Source organism: Mauremys reevesii, linkage group 24 (genome assembly GCF_016161935.1).
Source record: "Mauremys reevesii isolate NIE-2019 linkage group 24, ASM1616193v1, whole genome shotgun sequence".
In the NCBI taxonomy this organism is placed as follows: domain Eukaryota; kingdom Metazoa; phylum Chordata; order Testudines; family Geoemydidae; genus Mauremys; species Mauremys reevesii.
Window position 1 is genome coordinate 21532791 of NC_052646.1, and position 26641 is coordinate 21559431.

The window sequence follows — 26641 nt, forward strand, 5'->3', positions numbered from 1 at the left end:
CCCCAGCTCCCCCAACATCTCCCAGCCCCTGCACCCCCCTCTGACTGCACCCCAAACCCCCGCACCACCCCCAGCCCCCCAGTGCTCCCCGCACCACCTCCTGCACCCTAACCCCCTGAACCACCCCCACTGCTCCCCGCACGGCCCCCAACCCCTGCACCCCACCCCCCTGAACCACCCCCCAACCCCACTGAACCCCCCACCTCCAACCCCACTGCAAACCCACTCACTGCCCCCACTACATCGCCCCAGCCCCAAACCTTCCTGCACCCCTAGCCCCTCTGCACCCCACCCAGCCCCTCACAGCGCCCCCTGCCACCTGCCAAGCCCCCCATCCCCCCCCCGGCCTCTGTCCCGCCGCGTCCCCGGGGACACACCCCAGGCCCACAAGTTTGGGGTACAAACTTTCCAGTGTGGGCACCTAATGATCCCCGGGGGGGGGGGGGGGGCGGAGCTAGGAATGGAGTCTGCGCCCCTCCCCCACCTGCTGCGTGAGCGCCCTCTGGCGGCGAACCCCGGGTGCTGCGCCTCCCGCTCCAGCCCCTTCTGAAATTACCGCGCAGGGAACTAACCCTGCGGCCCGGAATAGCTGAATTTCAAAGACGCGGCCCCGGTGGGGTGGGCGGGGGCCGGGCCAGTTAAACGGGGACCCCTCGCCCGGCGCTGGGACGCGGCCCCTCTGGGGTGGGCGGGGGCTGGTTACAAATCTCCCCACCAAGCAGTTCGCCAGACGCTGCAGAGGAAAAGCCGGATCCCATTGACGTGGCCGGGGCCAAGCGCAGGCAGCAAAGTGGCATTTGGCCAAGGGCCCAGGGGTCCCCCCCGACCCCCCCCCCCCACGCCCTGCCGCACAGCGCCCCCTAGTGCCACACTGGGGTCAGCACTGGCTGCCAGGGGACACGGCCACGCCTGCAGCACAGCCCCAGGCTGGACCAACGGGGTGGGCCCCGCCCCCGCCCTCCCCGCGCCCCCGGCCCCACCCCCGCCCTCCCTGCGCCCCCGGCCCCGTGATCCCCGCACCCCCCACGCCCCGCGCGGGGCCCCGTGATCCCCGCCCCCCCCACGCCCAGCGCTGGGCCCTGTGATCCCCGCACCCCCCACGCCCGGCGCCGGGCCCCGTGATCCCCACACCCCCCACGCCCAGCGCTGGACCCTGTGATCCCCGCAGCCCCGGCGCCCGGCCCCATGATCCCCGCACCCCCCACGCCCAGCGCTGGACCCTGTGATCCCCGCACCCCCCACGCCCGGCGCCGGGCCCCGTGATCCCCGCACCCCCCACGCCCAGCGCTGGACCCTGTGATCCCCGCACCCACCACACCCAGCGCCGGGCCCCGTGATCCCCGCACCCCACGCCCAGCGCTGGGCCCGTGATCCCGCACCCCCACGCCCGGCGCTGGGCCCGTGATCCCGCATCCCCACGCCCAGCGCTGGACCCTGTGATCCCGCACCCCCACGCCCGGCGCCGGGCCCGTGATCCCGCACCCCCACGCCCAGCGCTGGACCCTGTGATCCCGCACCCACCACACCCAGCGCTGGACCCTGTGATCCCCGCACCCCACCCAGCGCTGGACCCCGTGATCCCCGCACCCCCGGCGCCCGGCCCCGTGATCCCCGCATCCCCCACGCCCAGCGCTGGACCCTGTGATCCCTGCACCCCCCACGCCCGGCGCCGGGCCCCGTGATCCCCACACCCCACGCCCGGCCCGTGATCCCGCACCCCCCATGCCCGGCCCCGTGATCCCCGCACCCCCCACGCCCAGCGCTGGGCCCTGTGATCCCCGCGCTCCCTGCGCCGGGCCCCGTGATCCCCGCACCCCCCACGCCCAGCGCTGGGCCCTGTGATCCCTGCACCCCCTACCCCCAGCGCTGGGCCCTGTGATCCCTGCACCCCCCATGCCCGGCACCGTGATCCCGCACCCCACGCCCGGCGCGCCGTGATCCCGCACCCACGCCCAGCCGACCCCGTGATCCCGCACCCACGCCCGGGGCCGGGCCCCGTGATCCCCGCACCCCCCACGCCCAGCGCTGGGCCCCGTGATCCCCGCACCCCCCACGCCCAGCGCTGGGCCCTGTGATCCCCACACCTGGCTCCGGGCCCTGTGATCCCGGCGCCCCCCACGCCCGGAGCTGGGCCCCGCGCTCCTCGCCGGCTGGTGACACGCTGGGGTGGGGCTGGAGCAGAGCCCCGAGGACCATTCGAGGGTTCGGAGCCCTGCCCCAGAGCTGCCAGGAGCTCCCGCCGCTCAGCGGGGCCAGGGAGGGTCTGGGGGACTCGGCCCCAGGGTCGGGGGCTCTCTGCTCTGGCAGCGAAAGGCTGAACGTGCCCTGGTCCGGGAGGGGGAGCGGGACCCGGTCGGACGGGGCACTGGCGGGAGAACGGCCCCTTGGAGCCGCGGGTCCCCGTCCCTGACCGTGTTAAAGCCCTGAGTGGCCGTGTCTCAGAGATCTGCCCTGGTGATGGTTGGGGGGCCGGGCTGTGGCCTGTGGGGTGCACACAGATCCCTACTAGGCTGCAGATTTCCCGCCCCACTCCCTGCAACCTGGGCCCCTCGGCCGGCCCTGGGGACTGGAGAGCAGCCCCCGAATGCCCCACCCCAGTCTCCCAGCCAAGCGTGAAGGCAGCCAGCAGCTGTTCAGCCTGCTCGGAGGCGAGCCGGTGCCTGAGGCCGGAAGGCTGCAGGGGTGGGCAGGACCCTGGGGGGCGGGCGGGGCACGCAGTGGGGCGCATCTCCTGCTGAGGGGCACGGTGGAGAAAAGCCAGGACCCGGACGGAGGCTTTGCAAACGCAGAGCCGGCTGCAGCTCACGGGGCTTCTCCTCCGCACCCTGGCACCAGGCGACGTGAACCCCGACCGCCATGGAGATGGGGCCAGCGTGGGTCTGTGTCCTGCTCCCACTCTGCCTCCTGCCCGGTAGGTTCCAGCCAGGGATCCAGGGGGCTGGGGAGCCCTTGGCAATGGGGCCGAATCGCGGCTGGACCCTCCCTGCCAGGCCCAGGGAGACGGACTGCCTGGGTAGAGCTCTCAGTTCCCTGCCCCCAGCAGCCAGGCCCCGCCCTGGGGCAGATCAGCCAGAGCCCCCCACCCCCGGAGCCAGCCCGTCCCCCCTGCTCCGACACCGGATCGGGGCCAGGGCCCCCTAGAGGGGAAAGGCCCCATGCCCCATCCCCCACCCCCGGAGCCAGCCCGTCCCCCCTGCTCTGATACCGGATCGGGGCCAGAGCCCCCTAGAGGGGAAAGGCCCCATACCCACCCCGGAGCCAGCCCGTCCCCCCTGCTCTGACACCGGATCGGGGCCAGGGCCCCCTAGAGGGGAAGGGCCCCGTGCCCCATCCCCCAGCCCCGGAGCTAGTTTCATTTCCTGTCAACAGAGACTGACAGGAGGAACTGAAAGCGTCTGGGGGGGGGGGCCCTCTGGTATCAGGGGCTGCAGTTGAGTGATCTGAATTGGGGGGAGGCCCTGGGGTCTGGGGGGGGCGTCTCTGAGCCCCTGCCCCCGGGCAGGGTGGCCTGTCTCTGGTGCTGGCTGATTGTTCCTGGCGGTTTGGGGCCGAGGGTTAGTTCCTTTTTTTAAATCTCCGGGGTGGGGTCAGATGCAAATTTATGATAAAACAGACAGAGGGACAGACAGCAACTCACTCATCCATCTGTCACAGAGCGACACCCACCCAGCCCTGCCGTGCCTGGCAGCAAGGGGGGGCAGCCCCCCCCCGCTCTAACCACCAGCCCCCGCTCCCCTCCCAGAGCCAGGGAGAGAACCCAGGAGTCCTGGTCCCAGCCCCCCCTGCCCCAACCACCAGCCCCTGCTCCCCTCCCAGAGCCGGGGAGAGAACCCAGGAGTCCTGGTCCCAGCCCCCCCTGCCCCAACCACCAGCCCCTGCTCCCCTCCCCGAGCCGGGAGAGAACCCAGGAGTCCTGGCTCCCAGCCCCCTGCTCTAACCACTAGAAGTGAGCCCCATCTCCCCCTGTGCCCACAATCTCCTTGCTCTGGGGGTGATTGGGAGCCGGGGCTGGGGGGGACTGTAGGAGCAGAATAGGCCCCTTCACCTGCAGTCCTGCCCATTAGCGCCCCCCCAGATCACCCAGGCTCGTCCCGCTCAGCCCCCACCCCCGCTCGTCCCCCCAGGCCAGGGCCGCCCAGAGGATTCAGGGGGCCAGGGGCAGAGTGGGGGAGCTGCGGTGCTTGTACTCACCCGGCGTCGGTCCGGGCCGTCGGCAGCACTGAAGGCCCCCCCCCCCGCCGCCGCCGAAATGCCACCGAAGACCCGGACCGGTGCCGGGCCAGGGCTCGTGGGGCCCCTGTGGGGCCTGGGGCAAATTGCCCCACTTGCCCCCCCGGGCGGCCCCACCCCAGGCCCTTCCTGCCCGGTATCCGCAGCCAGATCTTCCCCCCAGGCGGGTATCCCCCACCCGATCCCTCCCCACTCATCCTGCCAAACCCCTCGTGCCGGGTATCCCCCCCAGGCCTATCCTGCCCGGTATCCCCATCATCCCCCCAGGCCTATCCTGCCCGGTACCCCCCCCCATCATTCCCCCCAGACCTATCCTGCCTGGTATCCCTCCCCTGATCGTCCCCCCAGGTCGATCCCGCCCATTATCCCCTCCCCCAAATCACCCAGGGTCCTCCTGCTCATTCCCGCCCCATCATCCCTCCCCAGGCCTATCCTGCCCCGTATCCCCCTCAATTGTCCCCGCAGGCCTATCCTGCCTGGTATCCCCCCACCCCAATCATCCCCCCATAGGCCTATCCTGCCCAATATCCCCCCCCCATCGTCTCCCCAGGCCGGTCCCGCCCATTATCCCCTCCCCCAGATCACCCAGGCTCGTCCTGCTCATCCCCACCCGATCATCTCCCCAGGCCTATCCTGCCCGGTATCCCCGTCCTGGATCCCCCAGGCCTATCCTGCCCGGTATCCCCACCCCCCACCACTCGTCCTCCCAGGCTCGTCCCGCCCGGTATCCCCCTCCCTGCTGAGCGGAGGTCTGTCCCCACCCCCACAGGACACCTCTGCGGCGAGTTCCCCACAAACATGACAACGCCCTGCAGCGAGACCACCTGGAACGTGAGCACGGCCCCCCCGGCCCCCAGCCCCCCTCGGCCCAGGCCCCCCGTGGTGAAGGTGCAGACCGGCCTGGCCGCCCCGCTCCTGGCAGAGAACAGCCTTGTGAAGGTGGAGGCCGGCCTCACCTCTGTGACTGTCCCTGAGGGGGGCCGGGTGACCCTGGAGTGCCGGTTCGAAGCCCCGTCCGGGGCCCAGGTCAGCTGGAGCCGATCCTGCTCTCGGAACTGCAGCGAGCCCATCCTGGTGGCCAACGGCACCGGCCCCCAGCGCAGCGTGGCCATCACGGCGGGCGCCGGCGTCTCCGTCCTCGCCTTCCACCCCGCCAGGAAGAGCGACATCGGCCTGTATTTCTGCCAGGTGTACACGGACGCGGCCTGGGGCCAGTCGTGCGGCACCTACCTGCGGGTCCGCAGTGAGTGAGGGCCGGGAGTCGCCGGGGGGGGTGGGGGGCAGGACAGAATCCCCCAGACCCCAGCTGGGACAGATCCCTCTGCCTCCCTCAGTCCCCTGGGCCTCTCCGCTGGGCGGGGGCTGGCTGTGCAGCTGGCCTGCCCCGCCCCAGAGGGGCTGCGTGGCAGTGGGGGAGGGGGTCCTCATCCCGCCCCAGAGGGGCTGCGTGGTGTGTGGGACCGGCCCCAGAGGGGGCTGCGTGGTGTGTGTGGGACCTGCCCCAGAGGGGGCTGCGTGGTGTGTGTGGGACCTGCCCCAGAGGGGCTGCGTGGTGTGTGCGGGACCTGCCCCGCCCCAGAGGGGCTGCATGGCAGTGGGGGAGGGGGTCCTCATCCCACCCCAGAGGGGCTGCGTGGTGTGTGTGGGACCTGCCCCAGAGGGGCTGCGTGGTGTGTGGGACCTGCCCCGCCGCAGAGGGGCTGCATGGCAGTGGGGGAGGGGGTCCTCATCCCACCCCAGAGGGGCTGCGTGGTGTGCGGGACCTGCCCCAGAGGAGCTGCGTGGTGTGTGCGGGACCTGCCCCAGAGGGGGCTGCGTGGTGTGTGCGGGACCTGCCCCGCCCCAGAGGGGCTGCGTGGTGTGTGGGACCTGCCCCAGAGGGGCTGCGTGGTGTGTGGGACCTGCCCCGCCGCAGAGGGGCTGCATGGCAGTGGGGGAGGGGGTCCTCATCCCACCCCAGAGGGGCTGCGTGGTGTGCGGGACCTGCCCCAGAGGGGCTGCATGGTGTGTGGGACCTGCCCCAGAGGGGCTGCGTGGTGTGTGCGGGACCCGCCCCGCCCCAGAGGAGCTGCGTGGTGTGTGTGGGACCTGCCCCAGAGGGGCTGCGTGGCAGTGGGGGAGGGGGTCCTCATCCCACCCCAGAGGGGCTGCGTGGTGTGCGGGACCTGCCCCAGAGGGGGCTGCGTGGTGTGTGGGACCTGCCCCGCCCCAGAGGGGCTGCGTGGTGTGTGTGGGACCTGCCCCAGAGGGGCTGCGTGGTGTGTGTGGGACCTGCCCCAGAGGGGCTGCGTGGTGTGTGCGGGACCCGCCCCGCCCCAGAGGGGCTGCGTGGTGTGTGTGGGACCTGCCCCAGAGGGGGCTGCGTGGTGTGTGTGGGACCTGCCCCGCCCCAGAGGGGCTGCGTGGCAGTGGGGGAGGGGGACCTCACCCCGGGACCCCCCGACACTGACCGTGGGCCTGGGCCTGCCCCGCCCCAGAGGGGCTGCGTGGCAGTGGGGGAGGGGGACCTCACCCCACTCCAGAGGGGGCTGCGGAGGAGGGGGAGACTCTGGGGAGTTTGGGGTGGAGCTGAGCCCCTCCCCTGGCATTGCAGAACCCGTCCCGGTTCCCTTCCTGAACATGCGGGAATCCACCAAGAACCAGCTGATCACCGCCGAGGGCATCCTGCTCCTGTTCTGCGCCGTGGGGCCTGGCATCTTCCTCCTCTTCAGGGTGAGCCCCTGGGCCCCGGGACCCCCCGACACCGACCATGGGGCTGGGCCTGCCCCCTGCCCTGGGGAGCCTGCGTCAGGGTGAGCCCCTGGGCCCCGGGACCCCCCGACACCGACCGTGGGCCTGGGCCTGCCCCCTGCCCTGGGGGGCCTGCGGGCTGCTGTGACCCCCCAGCAGGCTAATGGGCGGGCTCCCATTGGGATCGGGGTGGGGTGACAGCACTTGGCCCCTGCCTCACGCCCGCCCCCCTTGGCTGTTGCAGAAGAGGTGGGAGAATGAGCGGCTGCTGCAGGCCAAGAAGAACGAGTATGAAGAGGAGAATCTCTATGAGGTGAGTGGGGGGGGGCACTGCAAGGGGGGTTATGGGAACGGGGGGTCCCAGCCTTTGGCCCCCGCCCTGCACAGCTAGGAAGGGTCAGCCTGGATCCTCCCAGTGCTGCACAAAGCAGAGTGGGGTCACTTGGAGGCAGCCCTGGGGGCTCTGGGCTGCAGGCCTCAGCGTGGGGGGCTCAGTGGGGGGCTCTGGCCCCCGGCAGTCAGTGCGACCCCAATGCAGCACTAGGGGGCGCTGGGCTGCAGGGCTCAGCGTGGGGGGCTCAGTGGGGGGCTCCGGCCCCTGGCAGTCAGTCCCACCCCAGTGCAGCCCTAGGGGGCGCTGGGCTGCAGGGCTCAGCGTGGGGGGCTCAGTGGGGGCTCTGGCCCTGGCAGTCAGTGCCATCCCAGTGCAGCCCTCGGGGGCGCGGGGCTGCAGGGCTCAGCGTGGGGGGCTCCGGCCCCTGGCAGTCAGTGCCACCCCAGTGCAGCCCTAGGGGGCGCTGGGCTGCAGGGCTCAGTGGGGGGCTCCGGCCCCTGGCAGTCAGTGCCACCCCAGTGCAGCCCTAGGGGGCGCTGGGCTGCAGGGCTCAGCGTGGGGGGCTCAGTGGGGGGCTCTGGCCCCTGGCAGTCAGTCCCACCCCAATGCAGCGCTTGGGGGCGCTGGGCTGCAGGGCTCAGCGTGGGGGGCTCAGTGGGGGGCTCTGGCCCCTGGCAGTCAGTCCCACCCCAATGCAGCCCTAGGGGGCGCTGGGCTGCAGGGCTCAGCGTGGGGGGCTCCGGCCCCTGGCAGTCAGTGCGACCCCAATGCAGCGCTAGGGGGCGCTGGGCTGCAGGGATCAGCGTGGGGGGCTCAGTGGGGGGCTCTGGCCCCTGGCAGTCAGTCCCACCCCAATGCAGCCCTAGGGGGCGCTGGGCTGCAGGGCTCAGCGTGGGGGGCTCAGGCCCCCGGCAGTCAGTGCGACCCCAGTGCAGCCCTAGGGGGCGCTGGGCTGCAGGGCTCAGCGTGGGGGGCTCAGTGGGGGGCTCTGGCCCCTGGCAGTCAGTGCGACCCCAGTGCAGCCCTAGGGGGCGCTGGGCTGCAGGGCTCAGCGTGGGGGGCTCCGGCCCCTGGCAGTCAGTCCCACCCCAATGCAGCACTAGGGGGCGCTGGGCTGCAGGGCTCAGCGTGGGGGGCTCCAGCCCCTGGCAGTCAGTGCTGGCCCCAGTGCAGCGCTAGGGGGTCGCCCAGTGGTTCTGGACACCCCACCCCTGCTGTGTGAGGTGCTTTGGGTCTGTGTGGGGCAGGAGGGGCTGAGGAAGCACCTGTCGCTGTGACTGGGACCCCGCCCGCCCCCATGGCCCCTGTGGGGTAGGTGCCGGGGGCTGAGCCCCTCCCTCGGCCTCCAGACGAGCAGCCCCCTCTGCTTTGCCGCCCTAGGGCCTGAACCTGGACGAGTGCTCCATGTACGAGGACATTTCGCGGGGCCTGCAGGCCACCTACCAGGACGTGGCCAACCTCCGCGTGCTCGACATGCAGCTGGAGAAGCCGTGAGGGGGGCACCGGCCGTGACCCGGGGACCCCTTGGTGCCAGCTGGGTCCCTGGGTCTGGTGTCTCCACGGCGGTTTGTCCCCCTGTCGGGAAGCGCGTGTCCGGGGAGCTGTGTGTATATACCGACCGTTACGCTCTCAGGGCCTGGGAGCCGGGCTGCTCGGCACAAGGGACGACCCACGTTCCTCTCAGGCAGGAGACGCTTATTTACCTCTCGGGCTCAATCTCACGTCAATGGCTGCGCTCCGCACTGAGCGAAGTGGCCGGGGAGGTCTCGGCAGAGCCCGCGGCAGTGGGAAGAGTGGAGCCAGGGCTGAGGGGGCCGAGATCCCCCCGGGGACCCTTCGCCAGGGCGCTTGTGTTACGATGGGGTGGGGGGAGGGGGCGCAGCCGGCTGAGTCGTTAATTTGGGTGAGCTAAACTTCGTTAGCGCAGCAGCAGTCAGTTAACGCGGGTCTCTAGACAGCGTGTTCTGATTTCATGTCACATGTAGCCGTTTCCAGCTCTCTGCCTGTCACTGGTCTCTGCTCAGTAAACGTGCCCGTCTTCTCTGGCTAAACCGAAGTTCTGTACTGGCGAGGCGACCGCTTCCACGCCGCAAGCCTGAGCGCGACCCCCTTATCCGTTCAAAACACTTCTTTGCATATTTAACACCATTACACATGCCAAGGCCAAGCGGGGTTTGGGGTGGAGGCTGACAGCTCGCGCCCCCCTGAGGGGTCCCGGCCCCCAGTTTGAGAACCCCTGCCCCAAACGAAGGGCCGTGCTGGGGGCTGCACGGTGGCAACGGGCAGTGGCTTCCCTAGAGGCTTTGCTGCCAAGGCCGTTCTCTGCCGTTGGGGCTTCTCGGGGATTTGGAAGTGGAAAGGCTCCATCATGCGCTGACCTGCTCCAAGCCAGGGCTACTCCCCAGGTCTGTTCTCCAGCGCCTCACAGAACAGGGCTCCGGCTTGACTTTCTCCTGGCTCGGCCTCACTCCAGCCCCACGGGGGGTTTCTCTGGGTCAGATTCTGGGGGTTTGTGCTGCCCTACCCAGACTAGGCAAGACACCCCCTCTCCCTGCCTCGCTCTCACACACAGATGTGGGGACGGGGGGCTGCTCTGCTCAGAGTGGTAGACAGGCCCTTGGGCATGGGGGGTGGTTCGTTTTTAGAACTCTGTGGGGCTCAGATACAGCAATCACCCTCACCCACCTGTCAGTCAGGCTAGCCCCATGGGCTAACCCATCGGGCCTGCTCCAGCTGTCCCGTTACGCTCTCCGAACCGCCGCCGCTCCCTGCCGGGAGGGGGAACACCCATGACACCCCAAGCTGCGCTGAGCAGAATAGTTCACACTCAGCAACAGAACAAGCTGTTTATTTTCCAGAGGGAGCGGTTGCTGCTGAGCACCGCGGGCTGCAGCTGTGGCAGGCACAGGGTGGAGGACGCCTGAGGTTCTGCGGGTTTGTGGGAATAGAGCCGTGTCTGTTCCACCCTCTCGAGCTCGGCGCCTTCCCCAGGTATTACAACAGTGACAGCTCAGTGCGGCTCCCGTCTCCGCTCAAAGTCCAACAGTTTTGTGACCAGTCCTCACTGTCACAGTGACTGGAAGGGTAAAACGATGTGTGACCAGGCTGGTTACAACAGGCACAGCTGCTAGGTTTTCATGCGCTTTGCTGTGAGACACCCCTGCCTCTGGCATAACATCTAAGAGTGTGAGTCAAAGAGCAGGAGCCCTGGTGTACAAACCAGTCCCTTACCCCGCCAGGAGCAAGGCCCGGATTAGAGCCGAGCAGCGGCTCTGGGACAGTTTAGGTGGAGATTTAGCTTATTTAACAGAGGACTTTTCTGAATGCGCCCTTGGATTGTCTACGTGCTCTGCCACATTGCGGGGGGGGGGGGCGGGGGCGGGGTGAGCGGGCCACGTGTGCAGTCATTTCAGTGCGGGCTTCCTGCTCTGTGGAGTTCAGGTGATGTGCTAGCAGGGGCACTTCCTGGTTGCAGGGTTGAGGTTTAGTCTCTGTATTCTGGAAGGGAACGAGAGCGGGCTGGGCAGGCTCCACTCTGCATTAACAATGTTTTGGGTCAGTTAAGAGACGTTTATGAGGCTGCTGCTGCAGTTGCTGGAGCAGATCCTTTAGATCAGGCACAAAGGGTTGTGCGGTGAGAGGCAGTTGGTTTGGGTTCAGTCACTGCCCCCTGCTAGGGAATCACTGTGCAGGATAAGGTCAGTCTCAGAGAAGCTCATTTTATTAACACAGGCTTAAAGAAATTCTCTACAGAAGAAACATGGAGGGAAAAATATCATCTTCCCAAGAGGGAGAGAAGGAACTAACAGGAACAAACCATGAATAACAGTGTTAATAGGCAGGCAAGGCGTTTCCAGCCTTACGAGCGCACTGGTGAGAGTCAACCCCAGCCAGGAGTCTGAGCCGAGCTCGAGGTGCTGCCCCGCCAGTGCCCATTCAGAGTTAGTCACCCCACCTTGCCTTGCTCTCGCGTGAGACCATCGCTGTAGTCTGACTAACCCAGGCCAGGTGCTTGGCTCCCACTGCACTAGCCACGAATGGTGGGCGACAAACGGGAGGTGGCTCCTGCAGGCCTGCCTTGCTCCCACCTCATATGGTAACAAGGCTGCAGCAAAGCGTGGACAGAGCACGAGGGGATTACCGTCTACTCAAGCCCAGCAGCCACAGTAACTGCTTTGATTCCTGCTGCTCCTGGCCCACCTATCTCCTGTGCTGCTCCTACTGGTCACAGGCCAAGTCTCTTCTGGAGGGGCAGATGCAGCAGGCCACTCAGGACAGTCAAGGGGCTGGGGCAGTAGCCCAGCTTTAGTGAACAACAAAACCCTCAGCAAGTGGAGGAAGGACGCGTCTCTCCACTCAGCCCAGGAGCGGAAAGGTGAAGGGGGTTACACTCACCACTGCAGTCAGCATGAAGCAGAGGAGCAAACCAAAAGCCCCCAAGAAGGTTAAGGAGTCTATCGTTACAGCTCTTTGCTTTACCCAGAATCCCTCAAGATTGACACAGAGCCCTCATGTTGTTTGGTCTGCAGGGTGTTTCCCCTCTAGGCGTGAGTCCATTGGTGGCCAGTCAGGTTTGATGGCTGCCTGAACCTTCTCCCACTCTCCGAGCACTGAAAGGGCCTCTCTCCCGTGTGGGTGCGCTGGTGTCTGGTGAGGTGGGATGAATGGCTGAACCTCCTCCCACACTCCAGGCACTGGAAGGGCCTCTCTCCCGTGTGGGTGCGCTGGTGGGTAGTGAGGCTGGAGGAGTGGCTGAACCTCCTCCCACACTCCAGGCACTGGAAGGGTCTCTCTCCCATGTGGGTGCGCTGGTGGGCAGTGAGGCTGGCTGACTGGCTGAACCTCCTCCCACACTCCAGGCACTGGAAGGGCCTCTCCCCCGTGTGGATGCGCTGGTGGGTGGTGAGGTTGACTGACTGGCTGAACCTCCTCCCACACTCCAGGCACTGGAAGGGCCTCTCTCCCGTGTGGATGCGCTGGTGGGTGGTGAGCTTGGCTGACTCGCTGAACCTCCTCCCACACTCCAGGCACTGGAAGGGCCTCTCTCCCGTGTGGATGCGCTGGTGGGTGGTGAGGTGGGCTGACTGGCTGAACCTCCTCCCACACTCCAGGCACTGGAAGGGCCTCTCTCCCGTGTGGATGCGCTGGTGGGTGGTGAGGTTGACTGACTGGCTGAACCTCCTCCCACACTCCAGGCACTGGAAGGGCCTCTCTCCCGTGTGGATGCGCTGGTGGGTGGTGAGCTTGGCTGACTCGCTGAACCTCCTCCCACACTCCAGGCACTGGAAGGGCCTCTCTCCCGTGTGGGTGCGCTGGTGGGTGGTGAGGTGGGCTGACTGGCTGAACCTCCTCCCACACTCCAGGCACTGGAAGGGCCTCTCTCCCGTGTGGATGCGCTGGTGGGTGGTGAGCTTGGCTGACTTGCTGAACCTCCTCCCACACTCCAGGCACTGGAAGGGCCTCTCTCCCGTGTGGGTGCGCTGGTGGGTGGTGAGGTGGGCTGACTGGCTGAACCTCCTCCCACACTCCAGGCACTGGAAGGGCCTCTCTCCCGTGTGGGTGCGCTGGTGTCTGGTGAGGCTGGAGGAGTGGCTGAACCTCCTCCCACACTCACCACAAGGATAGGACTTTTCTCCTGTGTGGCTCTGCTGATGTCTAACCCAGTGTGATGGCCTGTGGAAGTTCTGCCCACACTCGCCACAGGAATACTTCTGTCTGCGACCGCCACCTCCTGCCTGCCCCGTTTCGCTCTGTGCATGTGGCTCCCCTGTTGTGTCCCTCCACTGCTGTGGAGGCAGGTTTGACAGTAAGCCAAACACCTCTCTACCTCCCACACCTTCCCTCTGCCCTTGCAAATGTGGTTTCTTTCCCCATGTGCCTTTGCGGAGGGAGCTGGGGTTTGGTGGCAGCTGCTGTGATGGTGGATCTCCCGGGAAGGAAAGACCTCTGGTTTTAGGACAAGATTCCCCTCCCAGAGCACCTTCGTCTTCTTCAGTCTGCAATTCGGTAGGCAGGTGCTTACGCTTCAAGTGTTGGCTGAGGTAATCTTTGCTGCTGAAAGCCAGCCTGCAGCGAGGGCATGGATGGCAGTGTGGATCCTGCCCACGCACTGTCCAAAACACAAACCAGAATTCAGATAGGAAATGGCAATTGCTCCAACGCGCTGGCCCTTCCAGAGGCTTTGCACATAGGAAGGGCCAAGAGCACCAGACAATTAGTGACACTCAGACTTTAGTTTTAGGATACAAAATGAACCGTTCCCTGTAGGACCAGACCTAATGACTGACTCCTCCCCAGGGTTCAGTTCTGTCCCCTGACAGTCAGCCAGACCTAAAGCTGGGACAACCGTGCCTGGTTATTCTAGGTCCCTGCTAGGAGTGTCATTTTCTCTCTCTCCTCTCCCAGGTGTTGGGGGTTCTGGTTCCGGCCAACTCCTCTGTCCCAAGGCCAGTGGAGTAAGCCATGGCAGACAGTTGTATTTATAAGCATTTCTGAGGCTGTCTCTACACAGGCACTTGAATGACAAAAGTTGTGTGTTTCAGAGATGTTAACCCCCCCCCACCCTCCCCGACAAAAGTTTTGCCGACGACAAGCGCCAGTGTGAACAGCGTGCTCCTGGCGACAACGCAAATGCTGCTCATTGGGAGTGGAAGATTTTGCTGGCAGGAGAGCCGACAAACAGTGGCTACACTGCATGGTGTTCAGTGGCACGGCTGTCGTAATGCAGGCAGGTCACTAAAAGCTGGGTAGTGTAGACATAGCCTGTATTGCACGTCCCTGTAGTGCTTAAGAGCTAAAGGCAGAGCCTGGTGACCCCCCAGAGCCTCCTTCCCCCGTAACCGTGCGGGAGAGCCTGTAGGCACAACCCCTGCTGGTTGTTGCCCAGTGCTGGGAGTGCACTGATCGGCACTCTGCTAGCTTGGCCTAGTCTGAGGATCACTGTGACACCCCAGAGGCTCTACCACAGATTTCAGTGGCAGTGGAGACATAACTACTTTGACCAGCCCCTCACTACACCCCATCCTCCAAAGCCTCCTCCATCTTTAAGCTTGTTTTGAAGACGCCAAAACACACCTTGTATCGGTTTAGTTTCTGAACTTTGGGAAGGCGATAGGTGGCTTTGCACCCACGGTAACACTGAAGAGGCTTCTAGCCACCCCGTGCAGATCGTGATAGCCAGTCTCAAACTCCAGTCTCAAACTCTGGTTGGTTAGTTTAACTTTAAATACTGTTTTTAGTCCCAGTCTTCACCTCTCAGTGTAACGCAGATGCTGGGGTCGGAGAAGGTCGGGTAATAAGTCACGGGCAGAGCAGGAGGGGCAACTGACAGTGTTTCAGCTGCTAAGCACTGACCTGCTGAGCAATTCCCAGTCTGTGTCTCCTCATGGATCCCAGCATTTTTCAACCATTTGGCTATCAGGGACCTGCTTGCTGCCTTTCTAAACTGTATCAGGGAGATCCCAGCGACTGGTGCCAATCCAGACTGGTCATTGAGAATCACTGAGCTAGGGATCCCCCCGTATGTGCATGTGTTGGAGGTGGTGTGAGTAGCTGAGCAGAAGGCAACTGAAGAGGGAGATTCAGGGCAGCAGGTGCTCTAAATCTGACCATCTCCTAGGGCAGGGGTAGTCAACAGGTGCACCGCAGGCCAAATCCAGACCGCCAGACGCTTTTGAACGGACCATGAAATCTTTTTTACTTATTGCATTGTTACTGCAACATGAAAAAAATGTTTCTCTGGAGTCTGGACCTTGGCTATACCTTGACCAAGAAACATGGACCTTGACAAAAAATAATTGACTACCCCTGTTCTAGGGATGGCAGGAAGCTCCCATAATTAGGCTCATTCCAACCACTAGTGGCAGCGGTGGCTGCCAGGGCTTTGGAGTGGAGCCCGGAATCGGAGTGCGGAGCAGCTCCGGAGCAGTGGAGCTGCAGGTTTTTGCATGGAGCTGGAGCACAGCTCCAAAGCCCTGGTGGCTGCATCTCCTTTCACCAGCTTCCCTCATCACATCTGCACTCGAGATGGGCTCTCTAGCATAAGGATTTACTTGTGAGCATTCCTGACAAAGATGTCAGGATAAGAAATGAAAGTTCCTGGTTATTAGAAATTGTGTCATCTCAAAACAAGCCAAGGGAAGCTTTTAGCCAGAGCGAGGCTGCAGCCTGGTACCTTTGGGTGGCGCTGTGCTTTTCCATCTCGTGCCCCACTTGATTCCCAGCTCCTTGCCGTATTCATCCCCGTACCAGACCAGAAGCTCACAGTGCGGCAGGATGGCCCTGCACACTCTATAGTAGATTTTCCCATGATACTGGAAAGCGACAAGGTTCTGCTCTTCCTCATCCCTAGCACAGTTAACATACCTGGACATTCACAGTTAGGAAAGTGATTTGTTAAATACAATGGTCTTCAGTCAGGGAAGTGCCAACTTGAAATCTAGGCGATAGAACAGTGAAATAACCACAGTACTTCTAGATTTTCCTTAATGGGATTAATAGGTTATTGGTCCATGCCTGGAGATTTCAGAGCCTAGCCAAGTATCAGAGGGGGAGCCGTGTTAGTCTGGATTTGTAAAAGCAGCAAAGAATCCTGTGGCACCTTATAGACTAACAGACGTTTTGCAGCATGAGCTTTCGTGGGTGAATACCCACTTCTTCGGATGCAAGTCAGAATACCCACTTCTTCGGACTTGCATTCGAAAAAGTGGGTATTCACCCACGAAAGCTCATGCTGCAAAACGTCTGTTAGTCTATAAGGTGCCACAGGATTCTTCAGAGCCTAGCCAGTAACCTTTGAAAGGTACGTCCGGTGTTTTTGAAGCTCATCCAGTCTATGAAAGTGAGATGACTTAGAGAGCCAAAATCTGTACAACTTTTATAGAAAGGAGATTCTGGCGAATGAGGCTTCCTCAATATGCTTCTCTGTGCTTGGGTATTGGAGGGCTAATGCTGTGTCTCTCCCTAACCAGGTAGGCACTTTGTTTTGGGGTTTGCGTTGCAATCTTAATGCTGAGAATATCATGTTGTGAATGCTAACAGGACTGGGTAAATAACTGCATGCTAAGTGATGGATTGAGTATGCCGCAGCCTGTAAAAATGAATCCTATGGCTTCATACACCTGAAACACTGACTATCCCAGAGTTAACATTCTGTGATTATACTGATGAGGATAGGAGTACAGGGACTTACCTCATCCAGTTGGCATTAGTTTCATCCTTCCCATCAATGTACACATACCAGTTTCTTCCCTTGGTGATCTGGAGTTGAATCAGACAAGACACACAGGAATCAATAAGGCACTCTCCATACAGATGAGATGATAAATAAGTGACAAGTGTCATGCATTGTGTCCTGAACACAGTTCAGAAGTAATCCTGCAAGTGTGAATACACACAGAACAGACAGGGCCAAATAGTGCTCACGGCGACAATCCCAATGAAATCAAGGAGGCTGCACAGCATAACTTAAGCTTTGTCTACACTGGAACTTTGTCAGCAAAACTTTTGTCATTCGGGGATGTTAAAAAACACCCCCCTGAAGGACAAAAGTTTTACCGACAAAAAGTGCTGGTGAGAACAGTACTTTGTTGGCAGGAGAGCTCTCTCCAGATGACAAACAGCCGCTACAATGTGTGACTTTTAGTAGTATGGCTGTAGCGGCACAGCTGTGTCAAAAGGTGTGTAGTATAGACAAAGCCTGAGAGCAGAACCTGGGCCTTCAAACAGTGTCTCCCAACAAACTTTGAAAGCTGAGCCTACCACCACCATCAGGCAAGTTAAACCAACTGCACCCTGCTAGGAGAATGCCATGTGTTAAAGGCCATAACATATCAATGAATACATCTCCCTAGCCCCTCAGCAAGCCCTTCATGCCACCTCCCCGACAGACGCTGAGAAATACTGATGTAGGGTGACCAGATGTCCTGTTTTTATAGGGACAGTTCTGATTTTCGGGTCTTTTTCTTATATAGGCTCCTACTACCCCCTACCCCGGTCTTGATTTTTCACACTTGCTGTCTGGTCACCCTATGCTGATGTAACGTCATACGAATAAAACATGAATTAACAGAACAGAGAGTGAGAGTTCAGTGCCAAGGAGCATACTTCCTCTCCTTCCTTTCACACTTTGATGAGCTAGAACATAGCAGAGTGTTGTAATAGGAAAAAAAGCGTCATGGGCAATTCATACCAGCCAAGAATAACCATTGTGGGCTGCTTCCTCCTCCTCTGTTATCCTTCCGTCGTATGGGCCAAAATGAACTCCAATCGGCAGGGTGTCTGCCTCATTCCAGACTCCAAGCCCAGCCTGTGGGATACTCGAAAGCCCAATTCTCATCCCTGGGGGCAAAGTGAGAGCTGCTCTCCTTTCCTGTCCTGTTTCTACTATTGGGTCTTTGATGAAAGTTGGAGGGCCATGAACTGAACACTCATCAATGAAAAATGTCAGGCAAGCCTCACAAACTAGAACAGGAGGAGAAACAACATTGACGCCATCAGTTAGTTTCTCTGCTCCATCTCCCCTAGCCCCTGGCTGCATACCAGACCATTAACCCCATCACACAGGCCCTAGTGCACACAGGCAGCTGGGTGGCATACTAGGTAGCTGCTCTCCAGCTATTGCACCTTGGCTGAGCTGAAGAGAGTCTGAAGTTTTTCCTCATACCAGAGGCACATTTTCAGAGAATTTCTGTCAGGTGGTATATTGCCTCCAGCAAGCACTCAGTGGAAAGTGGACACAGCAGCCTGTTTAGCTGTGCAGGTCGCTGTGAACATGGCAGCCAATGCTTAACTCTCTGCACTGGCTCCTTATTGAATAGAGAGTCGAATTCCAGGTCTTTCCTCATATTAAGAGCCCTCCATGGGAGAGTTAGGTTCCATCAGAACAATGAAACTCTTGACCAAGAGGAGAGTTTCATGAGTGCGGGAGACAGAACTATCACAGGAGCTAGGCCAGGACTATGGAACTCTGCCACAAGAGATAAGGATGACTTTCAGAATTAAATGCAAAACTGATATCTCAACATCCCCACCCCCCAGCTATTTCTCCTGAATGATTAAAAGGACTAAAGAGATACAGACTATTATTCCTATTCTTAAATAGTTTTGAGGTGTTCAGATACTATAGTGTGGGAGGCCACACAAGGAAAAACATTTGGGGCTCAAAGAGGAATACTGAAAGAAATTATGTGACTTACATAAGTAATCATCATCTTGTGGTTCATTTATTTCAACGTACACTTTTTTCTCTCTCTTTCGTAAGCTGTACGTGTTAACTTGGGTGCTCTGCCCTTGGGTTTCAGAAGCTGCTAACCTGGGTAGATCTAAAGGGGAATTATACTGGGTAGGTTAGTCTGTGCAGTACCAGAACTGATAGAAATAAATAGGCAATGGCATTTTCAGGCCTAAATCTCATTTATATTGAGGTTGCTTTACACAGCAAAGTGGCTACAGAATGTGTAAGAATCAGGCCCTTTGCACATGAAAACATACATAAATAGGAGCCATACCACAGTTTCTAGGAGCTGAACACTGAAAACCACAGCTGACTCTGACACTTTCTGACTATAATTGATTAAGCAGTGACATTGTCTCCTTAAATCTGTGTCTCGCTCACTGTCCTCTGCTCTCAGTGCCAACAGCCTCAGATGGGCTGGTATGCGAGAATCCAGACCCAAGTGAAACAGCAATACGAGGCCAGTCGGTGTCCTGATGACCAGGCTTCGCATTGCCAAGATGGACTCAAGCCAGGTTAGACGTCTAGTGCTGATTTCCTATGACAACAACGGGAGTGCCATGGAGGCTCACCCTGCCTTGTGTCACCCAACAGTGCCCTAAGCAACCAGTTAAAGAGAAGCATGACAGGAATTTGAAGGGAATCCCATCATGTTGGTGGCTGTGAGCTTACGTGCTGAAGGATGGATTCTCAAGGACGGAGAGCTCAAAGGGAAAAGCAGCAGTAAGAATAGCTGTGGTATTGAATTGGACTTCACTATAATGAGAGATATTTCCATGTTTCTACAGATAATGAGAAGCATGTGTCCCACTTTAACCCCTGGAGTGCAGAGAGCACCTCCCACCAAATCTTATAGGCTGCAGACCTAATAGTCCTCAGAGCTACCATAAAAATGCAGAGATTTCCCCACGTTCTGGGCTTACCAGTTTTCAGATCAACAACATTAGTGACAGGGATTCTGGTGCCCACATCTGAATTTTTGTTCAATTTCTCAGTGTCTGTTTGATTCTCAGAGGTCTTCTCCAGCACTGTCTTTTCATTCTGCACACAAAGTTGTTTTCCATTACAATAAATGTACTGTTCTGGTTCTCTCTACCCAGAGCCTCTCATGTGGAGAAACTAACATACAAAAGGCTACAAGGAGCAGATGGCCATGTAAAAATAGGTTGACCACTGCAGCAACGGAGTACCTTCGCCAGGTCAGACATGGCATAGCAGTGCTGACAGATGCTCCATTACTGCAGCCATCTCTCTTCCCATAAGTTGGCCTTCATGCCAGGTCACAATTTAGTCCACCCCTTCCAGGGTAACAGAAAGCCCAACATCCTCACCAAAGGGTCTTTGGGCCTCTAACACGTCCCCTTCTCTGGGCTCTTGACACCTTGCCAGTGGCTAATAGGGGAGCCTGGGCCCTCCCACTACACCAGGTCCCAGCCCAGGAACCTCTAGCCCAAGGGTGGGGAACCTATAGCCTGCAGGTCCGATCCAGCCCATTGCTTAATTTCCTCTGGCCCATGGCAAGTCTCGGCACCACAGGCTAGAAGCCCTGAGCCTCAGTGCCCCCCTGAGTGCCTACTTGCCCCACCGAGGGCAGGAAGCTTTGGCACCCTCCCACAGGGCTGTATGTAGGCCATGACTATTTTTTCTGTGGGTCAATGGCTGATGATAGAAAAAGGGTTCCCTACCCCTGCTTTAGCCAGCAGTGCAATTCCACACCTTGCTACTGCTGCTGTTTCCCTGGGCTCCCTCAGGGTTGGCCTTCTACGGCTCTTACTCCATTCCTCCACAGAACCTCATCCAAAGCACTCTCTCCTCTCCCTGGCAGTCTGACTCCAAATCCAGCCCTTCTTTCAGCACACACCCACTATCCCGCTCCCTTCTCTCCCCATAGCTCCCGTCTCCCCAGCTGCTAGCCAGCCTTCTCCACTCCCACTAGGATACCAGGGCTTGGATTATTCTCCTGCCAAGCCTCTACCTCTTCACCTCCTTAGTCCCCCAGAGTGATGATAAACGTTCCCTCTGCAGCCTGCTTCCTTTCTTTGTTCTGCCCAGCTGGGCTTCATGGTCAGCCACACCTGGCTCTCCCTCCAGGTGCACCAAGGTAATATAACTCACCTCTCAGGCCCACATTAATCCATTCAGGGCCAGCATGGGGTACACACCCCATCACAGGGTCTCATGCAATTTGACTTGACTATTCTCTTTGGTGGTCTTTGATAATCCAAAGAGGATATATGGCAGGTGAGAGGCAAGGAGCAAGTTATCTACAAGGCTTAAAATATAGACATTTACCTACGGATTTCTTCACTGAGGTGATTAGATATTTGCCTAATCTGATACTGCATCTTCTGTATAAAGCCAGTCAAAAGCTTTAAAATGTTTTATAATTGAAAAATGGTCTTTGTAAAAACAAATTGTTTTGCAAAAAAAGCTGACTTTTTCCATTTTTGTTAAATTGTTCATGTTTTAATTTTTTTGAAAATGTGTTTTAAATTGTTATCCAAATAGTGAAATATTTCCATTTTTCAGGCAGCTCTACTTTGGAATAAAAAATTCTGTGCTCTACCATTGTAAAAGGCTCTACCAACCAGGAGGGGGTGTATCAGTCATACCAGGAAGCGTTCTGTGTCAGTGTTACAATCCTGATGTCACTGTTGATGTTGCTCTGGGCTCCCATTTGGGCAGAAAGTTTGTGGCTTGCCTATATTAGACATCTCCCCTCTGAAATTTGCCATGTCAGGAAGCTGCCTTGAAGTGAATTTGTTTCTATCTACAATGTATTTGAGTCCAGTGGCAGAAACTGAACAATTCCACTGAGATATTCTGAAAAATGATCCTAAGTCTTAAAACTTTTCTTGGCCTTTTATATAAATGCTTTTTACTCCCCTCCATCTTATATGTGCATCCTATTGGTGTATATGTACTAATTTTTACAATCATTTGATTGTGGTTCTGGGTTTTAATGATTACATTTATCATTAAAGTTATTACTTAATTGATAATTGTGGTCCAGGAACCTTTTGTGTCAACTGGCAGAGGACAGAGGGAGCATAGAGTATTACAGGGATCCCTGTGACAAGTATATGCACTATAGTTCACAAAGAGTAGCATGCTAGGTCTCTACCAGGTGCCAATACAGAGCTCATCATAATCATTGTGAAATGCAAGGAAAATATTTAAGAAGTTAGGCATCTATACTGGAAATTATGTTCTTAATGCCTTGAAGTTAAAGGCAGGTCACCGAGCGGTGACAGGCCTCAGACAGGTTCTGTTCAGGCAGGATCGGAGGCGCTAATCTCTGTGGCCGGTCATGTGTGTCTCACAAGGTACATCTATTTGCATATGGAGCCACCAGCTAGTAAAGACTGCAAAAAAGACAAGGGATCCCAAAATCAAAGGGACACGCAGCAGGAGAGCATCTGGTTTATGAATAAAGATTAAAGGACTGTTTTGCTATATCTGGGGCTGGATACCCTGCACCTGAGAAGCTGATAGAGTAGCTTTTTTCATGAAAAGGGGATCACAGCCGACCTGGTTGAAAAGCACTGGTGATCGATATGTTATTAAAGCTGAGGGTATCTTGTTAATTAAGTCTAGGCCCTAAAAAGCATGTTATGTAACCATTTGTGCCCAATATTTCTACTTGATGTCATTGAATGAACTTGGTTCTCACTATAACCTCTGCTGTGTGTTAAGTAGAGCAGTCATCTGAGGTGTAACTGGTAAACTGAGGTGATCTGTGCCTTTGGGAACAGTGAATCTGTGACTACTGTGAGTGGCCAGTGGAATAGGGGCTGTGCACTCCGGAGGTGGGACACAGAGGGCTTGGAAAGTGCCTCTCTCTGCTCCACAGAGGGACAGCGAAGCCTGCATAGGCTGAGAGGGGAGTGCTTGTGGTGCCTGGGGCTCCTGGAATCAGGGAGCTGAACCACAGCAGGTACAGACAAGATTGCCTCATGCTAAGAGCAGGTGGTAGTGAGGTGCCCCACAGCCCTGCTACCCCTAGGAAGTGTCACAATAATTATTTAATTATTAGTTGAACCAGCAGCATAACGAGCACATAAAAAGCATTTTTCATGTCACTGTAGAGGCATTTGTTAATTAAAAATGGGGTTCATGTCCTCTATAAGATTCCTCATCTAAGCAAAAAGTACATAGTAAGCTTACTTGACTGATGTTCTGCCTTTTCTTTTTTTCCTGTTTCAAACTGCCAGATTTACGTGGTGGCCTGAAGGTTTTCACTGTAAGTGTAAAAAACAAAAACAAAAAAACGAACAAGTTCCCAAATGCTGCATGCCCAACATTACTGAAATTATAAGTGTCCCAGGCAGGAAGCTGGCAGCTGTTTCATGTTCTGACTGTCACAAAATCACAGAAATCAGAGATAGAGAAGCTCTAAGAAAGTTGTCTCAGCTACTGCATAGCTGTTACAATGTAACTGGTTTCACTGTGCAGGGTAACTATTTAACAAAGCAAGGTGTAGAGGACAGGACGTTAGGTTAATGCTTTGTTACGTAAGAAACTGCTCTTCACTCATAAAATTATTTAATATTTATAAATAACATACAGCTTGAGTGCTTGAAGCTGCCTTTGATTTAGCAGCAGTTTGAATCTGTCTGAAACCATAAGCCCCAGAGAAAAACAGGTGTCACGGAGTGGTTCAGACCCTTTGAACTTCCCTGGACATGTTCCACATTTCATGCTGCCTCGCTGCTGATACAGGATGTTTGTGAGTAAAAAATAAACTGTTCACTTTTTAACCTGAATGCCCCAGATTAGTGCAAGGAGAGCCTCATGTTGCAACCCTTATGGTGAATTAAAGTGTCATGTTAAGGAGCACCAAAGTGAATCTTCTCCAGTTCTCCATGGCTGGAAGGGTGAAAAGTGCAACATGAGACCTTTGGGGACTATGTGGCAAGGAGCTGATTTCCCCCAAGGATATTTTAATCAGTGGAGATACCCAGTAATGGTAGCTCATTAAAATGAAGAGTCACTTCTTTGCTCTGTTACCTAAAGGTTTTGGTGTCCAGTCTTCATCAGACTCCGAGTCGTATATGATGGGGTTTTGGGGACGTCGACCACGACACATAAAGGCAGGTTTCGGGGTAGGAAGGCCTAACAAAGAAATCCATTATAAGTAATAACAGCTGACATGATCTGAGTCTTGCTCATGCAGTGAGACAGCTTCCCAACACCTTGCACTGGGAATACAGGCATGGGAACCTGGTGGCAGTGCCACGTGTTCTAATCTGGAAGACCTGTGAGGCTCGCCTGGCATCTCAGGACTCCTACTGCCCAGGCCAGAGGGCTTGCAGCAGCCTCAACTGCCTGCAAGGCTCATCACAGAAACAGCAAATGGAGAAGCCAGCACATGCACCTAAGGTCTGAAATGGGGGGTGCAGAGTATGAGAGTTTTCTATACTGGATTTATACTCTGGCTTCTCTCTGCCCCAAGGACACAAACTCTCAATGTCTCCTCCCTCCCAAAATGAGGAAGACTTAAAGGAGGACTAAATACAACATCTTCAGCTCTCCAGCTGCTTGTGCCACTTGGAGTCGCCTTTTCACCCCCAGCTGGCCCTCTCACCTAGTTCAATCATAAACTCATAGTTCCGCTTGATGTTCCTGTAGCGGGTTTTCTCCCAGGCTCCCATCTCTGCCCATTGCTCCTTAGGGAAGTAGATGGACAGTTCTTTGAATCCATCTTCCACCTAGTCAGGTGAAGAAAAGTGTCACAGGTGGGTTATGTTCAGTAGTCACTGTCCAAATTTTCTCAACAAAAGGGAACACTTCCTTCCCTCCCTGTCCACCCACCCTAGACTAGCAGCAGAGGGAGGTGTATGGAAATTGGCCCTGTGCAGCATCTCATCTCCTACCTTTTCCACTGACTGACCATTTGGACGGCAGAGTGAGAGTCTAATTTTAAATTAATCCCCTGGGCCTGATTATCATCTCTGGCCAGGAGACAGGGAGTGAGCTGCTTCCATTGGTGCTGGGGGTCTCAGCCCCACGGCTCTTGCCTCCCAAGGCACAGGGGCACATGCTCCTTCCCCTGCAGGTGGAATCCTAGCTGGCTCTGCTCCAGTTGACCATCACTCTGGTGCCCCAGATGCTCTCCCCTCCTGCAATGGGGAAGATGAGAGAAATTTCCCAGGTTCCACCCTCCCAGCAGCTGCTCCCCTGGGCTCCTCACCTGGGAACTCTCTCCTGCTTTCCTGCTTTTCTGCTCTTTCCTCTTTTCTGATGCTCTCCCTTCTCCAGCATTGTCACTCATGGTGCCTGACAACTTGCCCTGCTGCCCCAGCAAACTCTGTAAGAGGACAATGAAATGAGGGCCTCACAGGTGTCTCTTCCCTTTCTGGAGTTCAGCCCTTTTTGGGGTCTTTGTGGTTCAGCCTGAATAGGGGTCCTCCTGCCTCACAGGCTTAATCTAGCTTGGGGTCTACCCTCCTCATCCCATGTGGCTCAGCCCAGGCTGGCATCTCTCCCCTTGGCCCCCAGGGCTCGGCCCAGGCTGGGGTCTCTCCCCGTGGCCCCTGGGGCTCAGCCCAGGCTGGCATCTCTCCCCTCGGCCCCCAGGGCTCGGCCCAGACTGGGGTCTTTCCGCTCGCCCCCTGGGGCTCGGCCCAGGCTGGGGTCTCTCCCCTCGGCCCCCAGGGCTTGGCCCAGGCTGGGGTCTTTCCGCTCGCCCCCTGGGGCTCGGCCCAGGCTGGGGTCACTCCCCTCGGCCCCAGGCTCAGCCCGGGCTGGGATCACTCCCCTCAGCCCCCGGCCCAGGCTGGCGTCTCTCCCCTGGGCCCTCCGGGGCTCGGCCTGGGCTGGGGTCACTCCCTGGGGGCTCGGCTCGGGGGTCTCTCCCCTCGGCCCGGGGTCTCTCCGCTCGGCCCCCCGGGGCTCGGCCCAGGCTGGCGTCTCTCCCCTCGGCCCCCTGGGGCTTGGCCTGGGCTGGGGTCACTCCCCTCGGCCCTCCGGGGCTCGGGTCTCTCCCCTCAGCCCCCGGGGCTCAGCCCAGGCTGGGGTCACTCCCCTTGCCCCCTGGCTGGGATCACTCCCCTCGGCCCCCCAGGCCGAAGCCCGGGCTGGGGTCACTCCCCTCAGCCCCTGGCTGGCATCTCTCCCCTGGGCCCCCCAGGGCTCGGCCCGGGCTGGGGTTTCTCCCCCAGGCTCAGCCTGGTCCTGGGCCCCAGGGTCTCTCCTCGGCCCCCCGGGCTCGGCCCGGGCTGGGGTCTCTCCCCTGGGCCCCCCAGGGCTCGGCCCGGGCTGGGGTCTCTCCCCTGGGCCCCCCAGGGCTCGGCCCGGGCTGGGGTCTCTCCCCTCGGCCCCCAGGGCTCGGCCCGGGCTGGGGTCTCTCCCCTGGGCCCCCCAGGGCTCGGCCCGGGCTGGGGTCTCTCCCCTCAGCCCCCAGGGCTCGGCTTGGGCTGGGGTCTCTCCCTTTGGCCCCTGGGGCTCGGCCCGGGCTGGCGTCTCTCCCCTCGGCCCCCGGGGCTCGGCCCGGGCTGGGGTCACGCCCCTCGGCCCCCAGGGCTCGGCCCGGGCTGGGGTCTCTCCCCTGGGCCCCCCAAGGCTCGGCCCAGGCTGGGGTCTCTCCCCTCGGCCCCCGGGGCTCGGCCCGGGCTGGGGTCTCTCCCCTCGGCCCCCGGGGCTCGGCCCGGGCTGGGGTCTCTCCCCTGGGCCCCCCAAGGCTCGGCCCAGGCTGGGGTCTCTCCCCCCGCCCCCCAGGGCTCGGCCCGGGCTGGGGTCTCTCTCCTTGGCCCCTGGGGCTCGGCCCGGGCTGGGGTCTCTCCCCTCGGCCCCCTGGGGCTCGGCCCGGGCTGGGGTCTCTCCCCTCGGCCCCCGGGGCTCGGCCCGGGCTGGGATCTCTCCCCTGGGCCCCCTGGGGCTCGGCCCGGGCTGGGGTCACTCCCCTCGGCCCCCAGGGCTCGGCCTGGGCTGGGGTCTCTCCCCTCGGCCCTGAGGTCTCCCCACACTGACTGGATTGGTCGGAATTGGGCTGCACCAGCCTCTACCCCAACAACCCTTCGCCTTCGTCTACCAGAGCCCGCCAAAACCTCTAGCCAATCATCGAGGGGCATTGTTATATTGTGGCCAATCAGCGTGGGGCGAAGGGACGGCGG

The 26641-nt window shown here is 59.3% G+C and overlaps 2 protein-coding genes across 6 annotated transcripts; one reads left to right on the forward strand and one right to left on the reverse strand.

Moving 5' to 3' along the window:
• Positions 1–2724: 2724 nt before the first annotated feature.
• CD79A (CD79a molecule) lies at positions 2725–9345 on the forward strand. 2 transcript variants are annotated; one of them, XM_039512762.1, is made up of 5 exons: positions 2725–2911; positions 5000–5473; positions 6824–6942; positions 7205–7273; positions 8675–9345. In XM_039512762.1, the coding sequence occupies exons 1-5, from the start codon at positions 2857–2859 to the stop codon at positions 8786–8788; spliced, it is 831 nt and encodes a 276-aa protein (XP_039368696.1). In that variant the 5' UTR covers positions 2725–2856; the 3' UTR covers positions 8789–9345. The 2 variants fall into 2 exon arrangements, with proteins under 2 accessions (XP_039368696.1, XP_039368697.1); XM_039512763.1 differs by having other exon boundaries at positions 7208–7273.
• A 1652-nt stretch (positions 9346–10997) lies between these two features.
• LOC120390257 (histone-lysine N-methyltransferase PRDM9-like) lies at positions 10998–26635 on the reverse strand. 4 transcript variants are annotated; one of them, XM_039512754.1, is made up of 12 exons: positions 26560–26635; positions 24721–24837; positions 24115–24238; positions 23538–23642; positions 22695–22768; positions 19451–19568; positions 18490–18615; positions 17484–17755; positions 16485–16552; positions 15468–15658; positions 12305–13403; positions 10998–12052 (listed from the first exon to the last, which is right to left on the reverse strand). In XM_039512754.1, the coding sequence occupies exons 2-12, from the start codon at positions 24799–24801 to the stop codon at positions 11836–11838; spliced, it is 2475 nt and encodes an 824-aa protein (XP_039368688.1). In that variant the 5' UTR covers positions 24802–24837; positions 26560–26635; the 3' UTR covers positions 10998–11835. The 4 variants fall into 4 exon arrangements, with proteins under 4 accessions (XP_039368688.1, XP_039368689.1, XP_039368687.1 ...); XM_039512755.1 differs by having other exon boundaries at positions 26534–26572; XM_039512753.1 differs by having other exon boundaries at positions 26499–26568.
• Between the last annotated feature and the right edge of the window lie 6 nt (positions 26636–26641).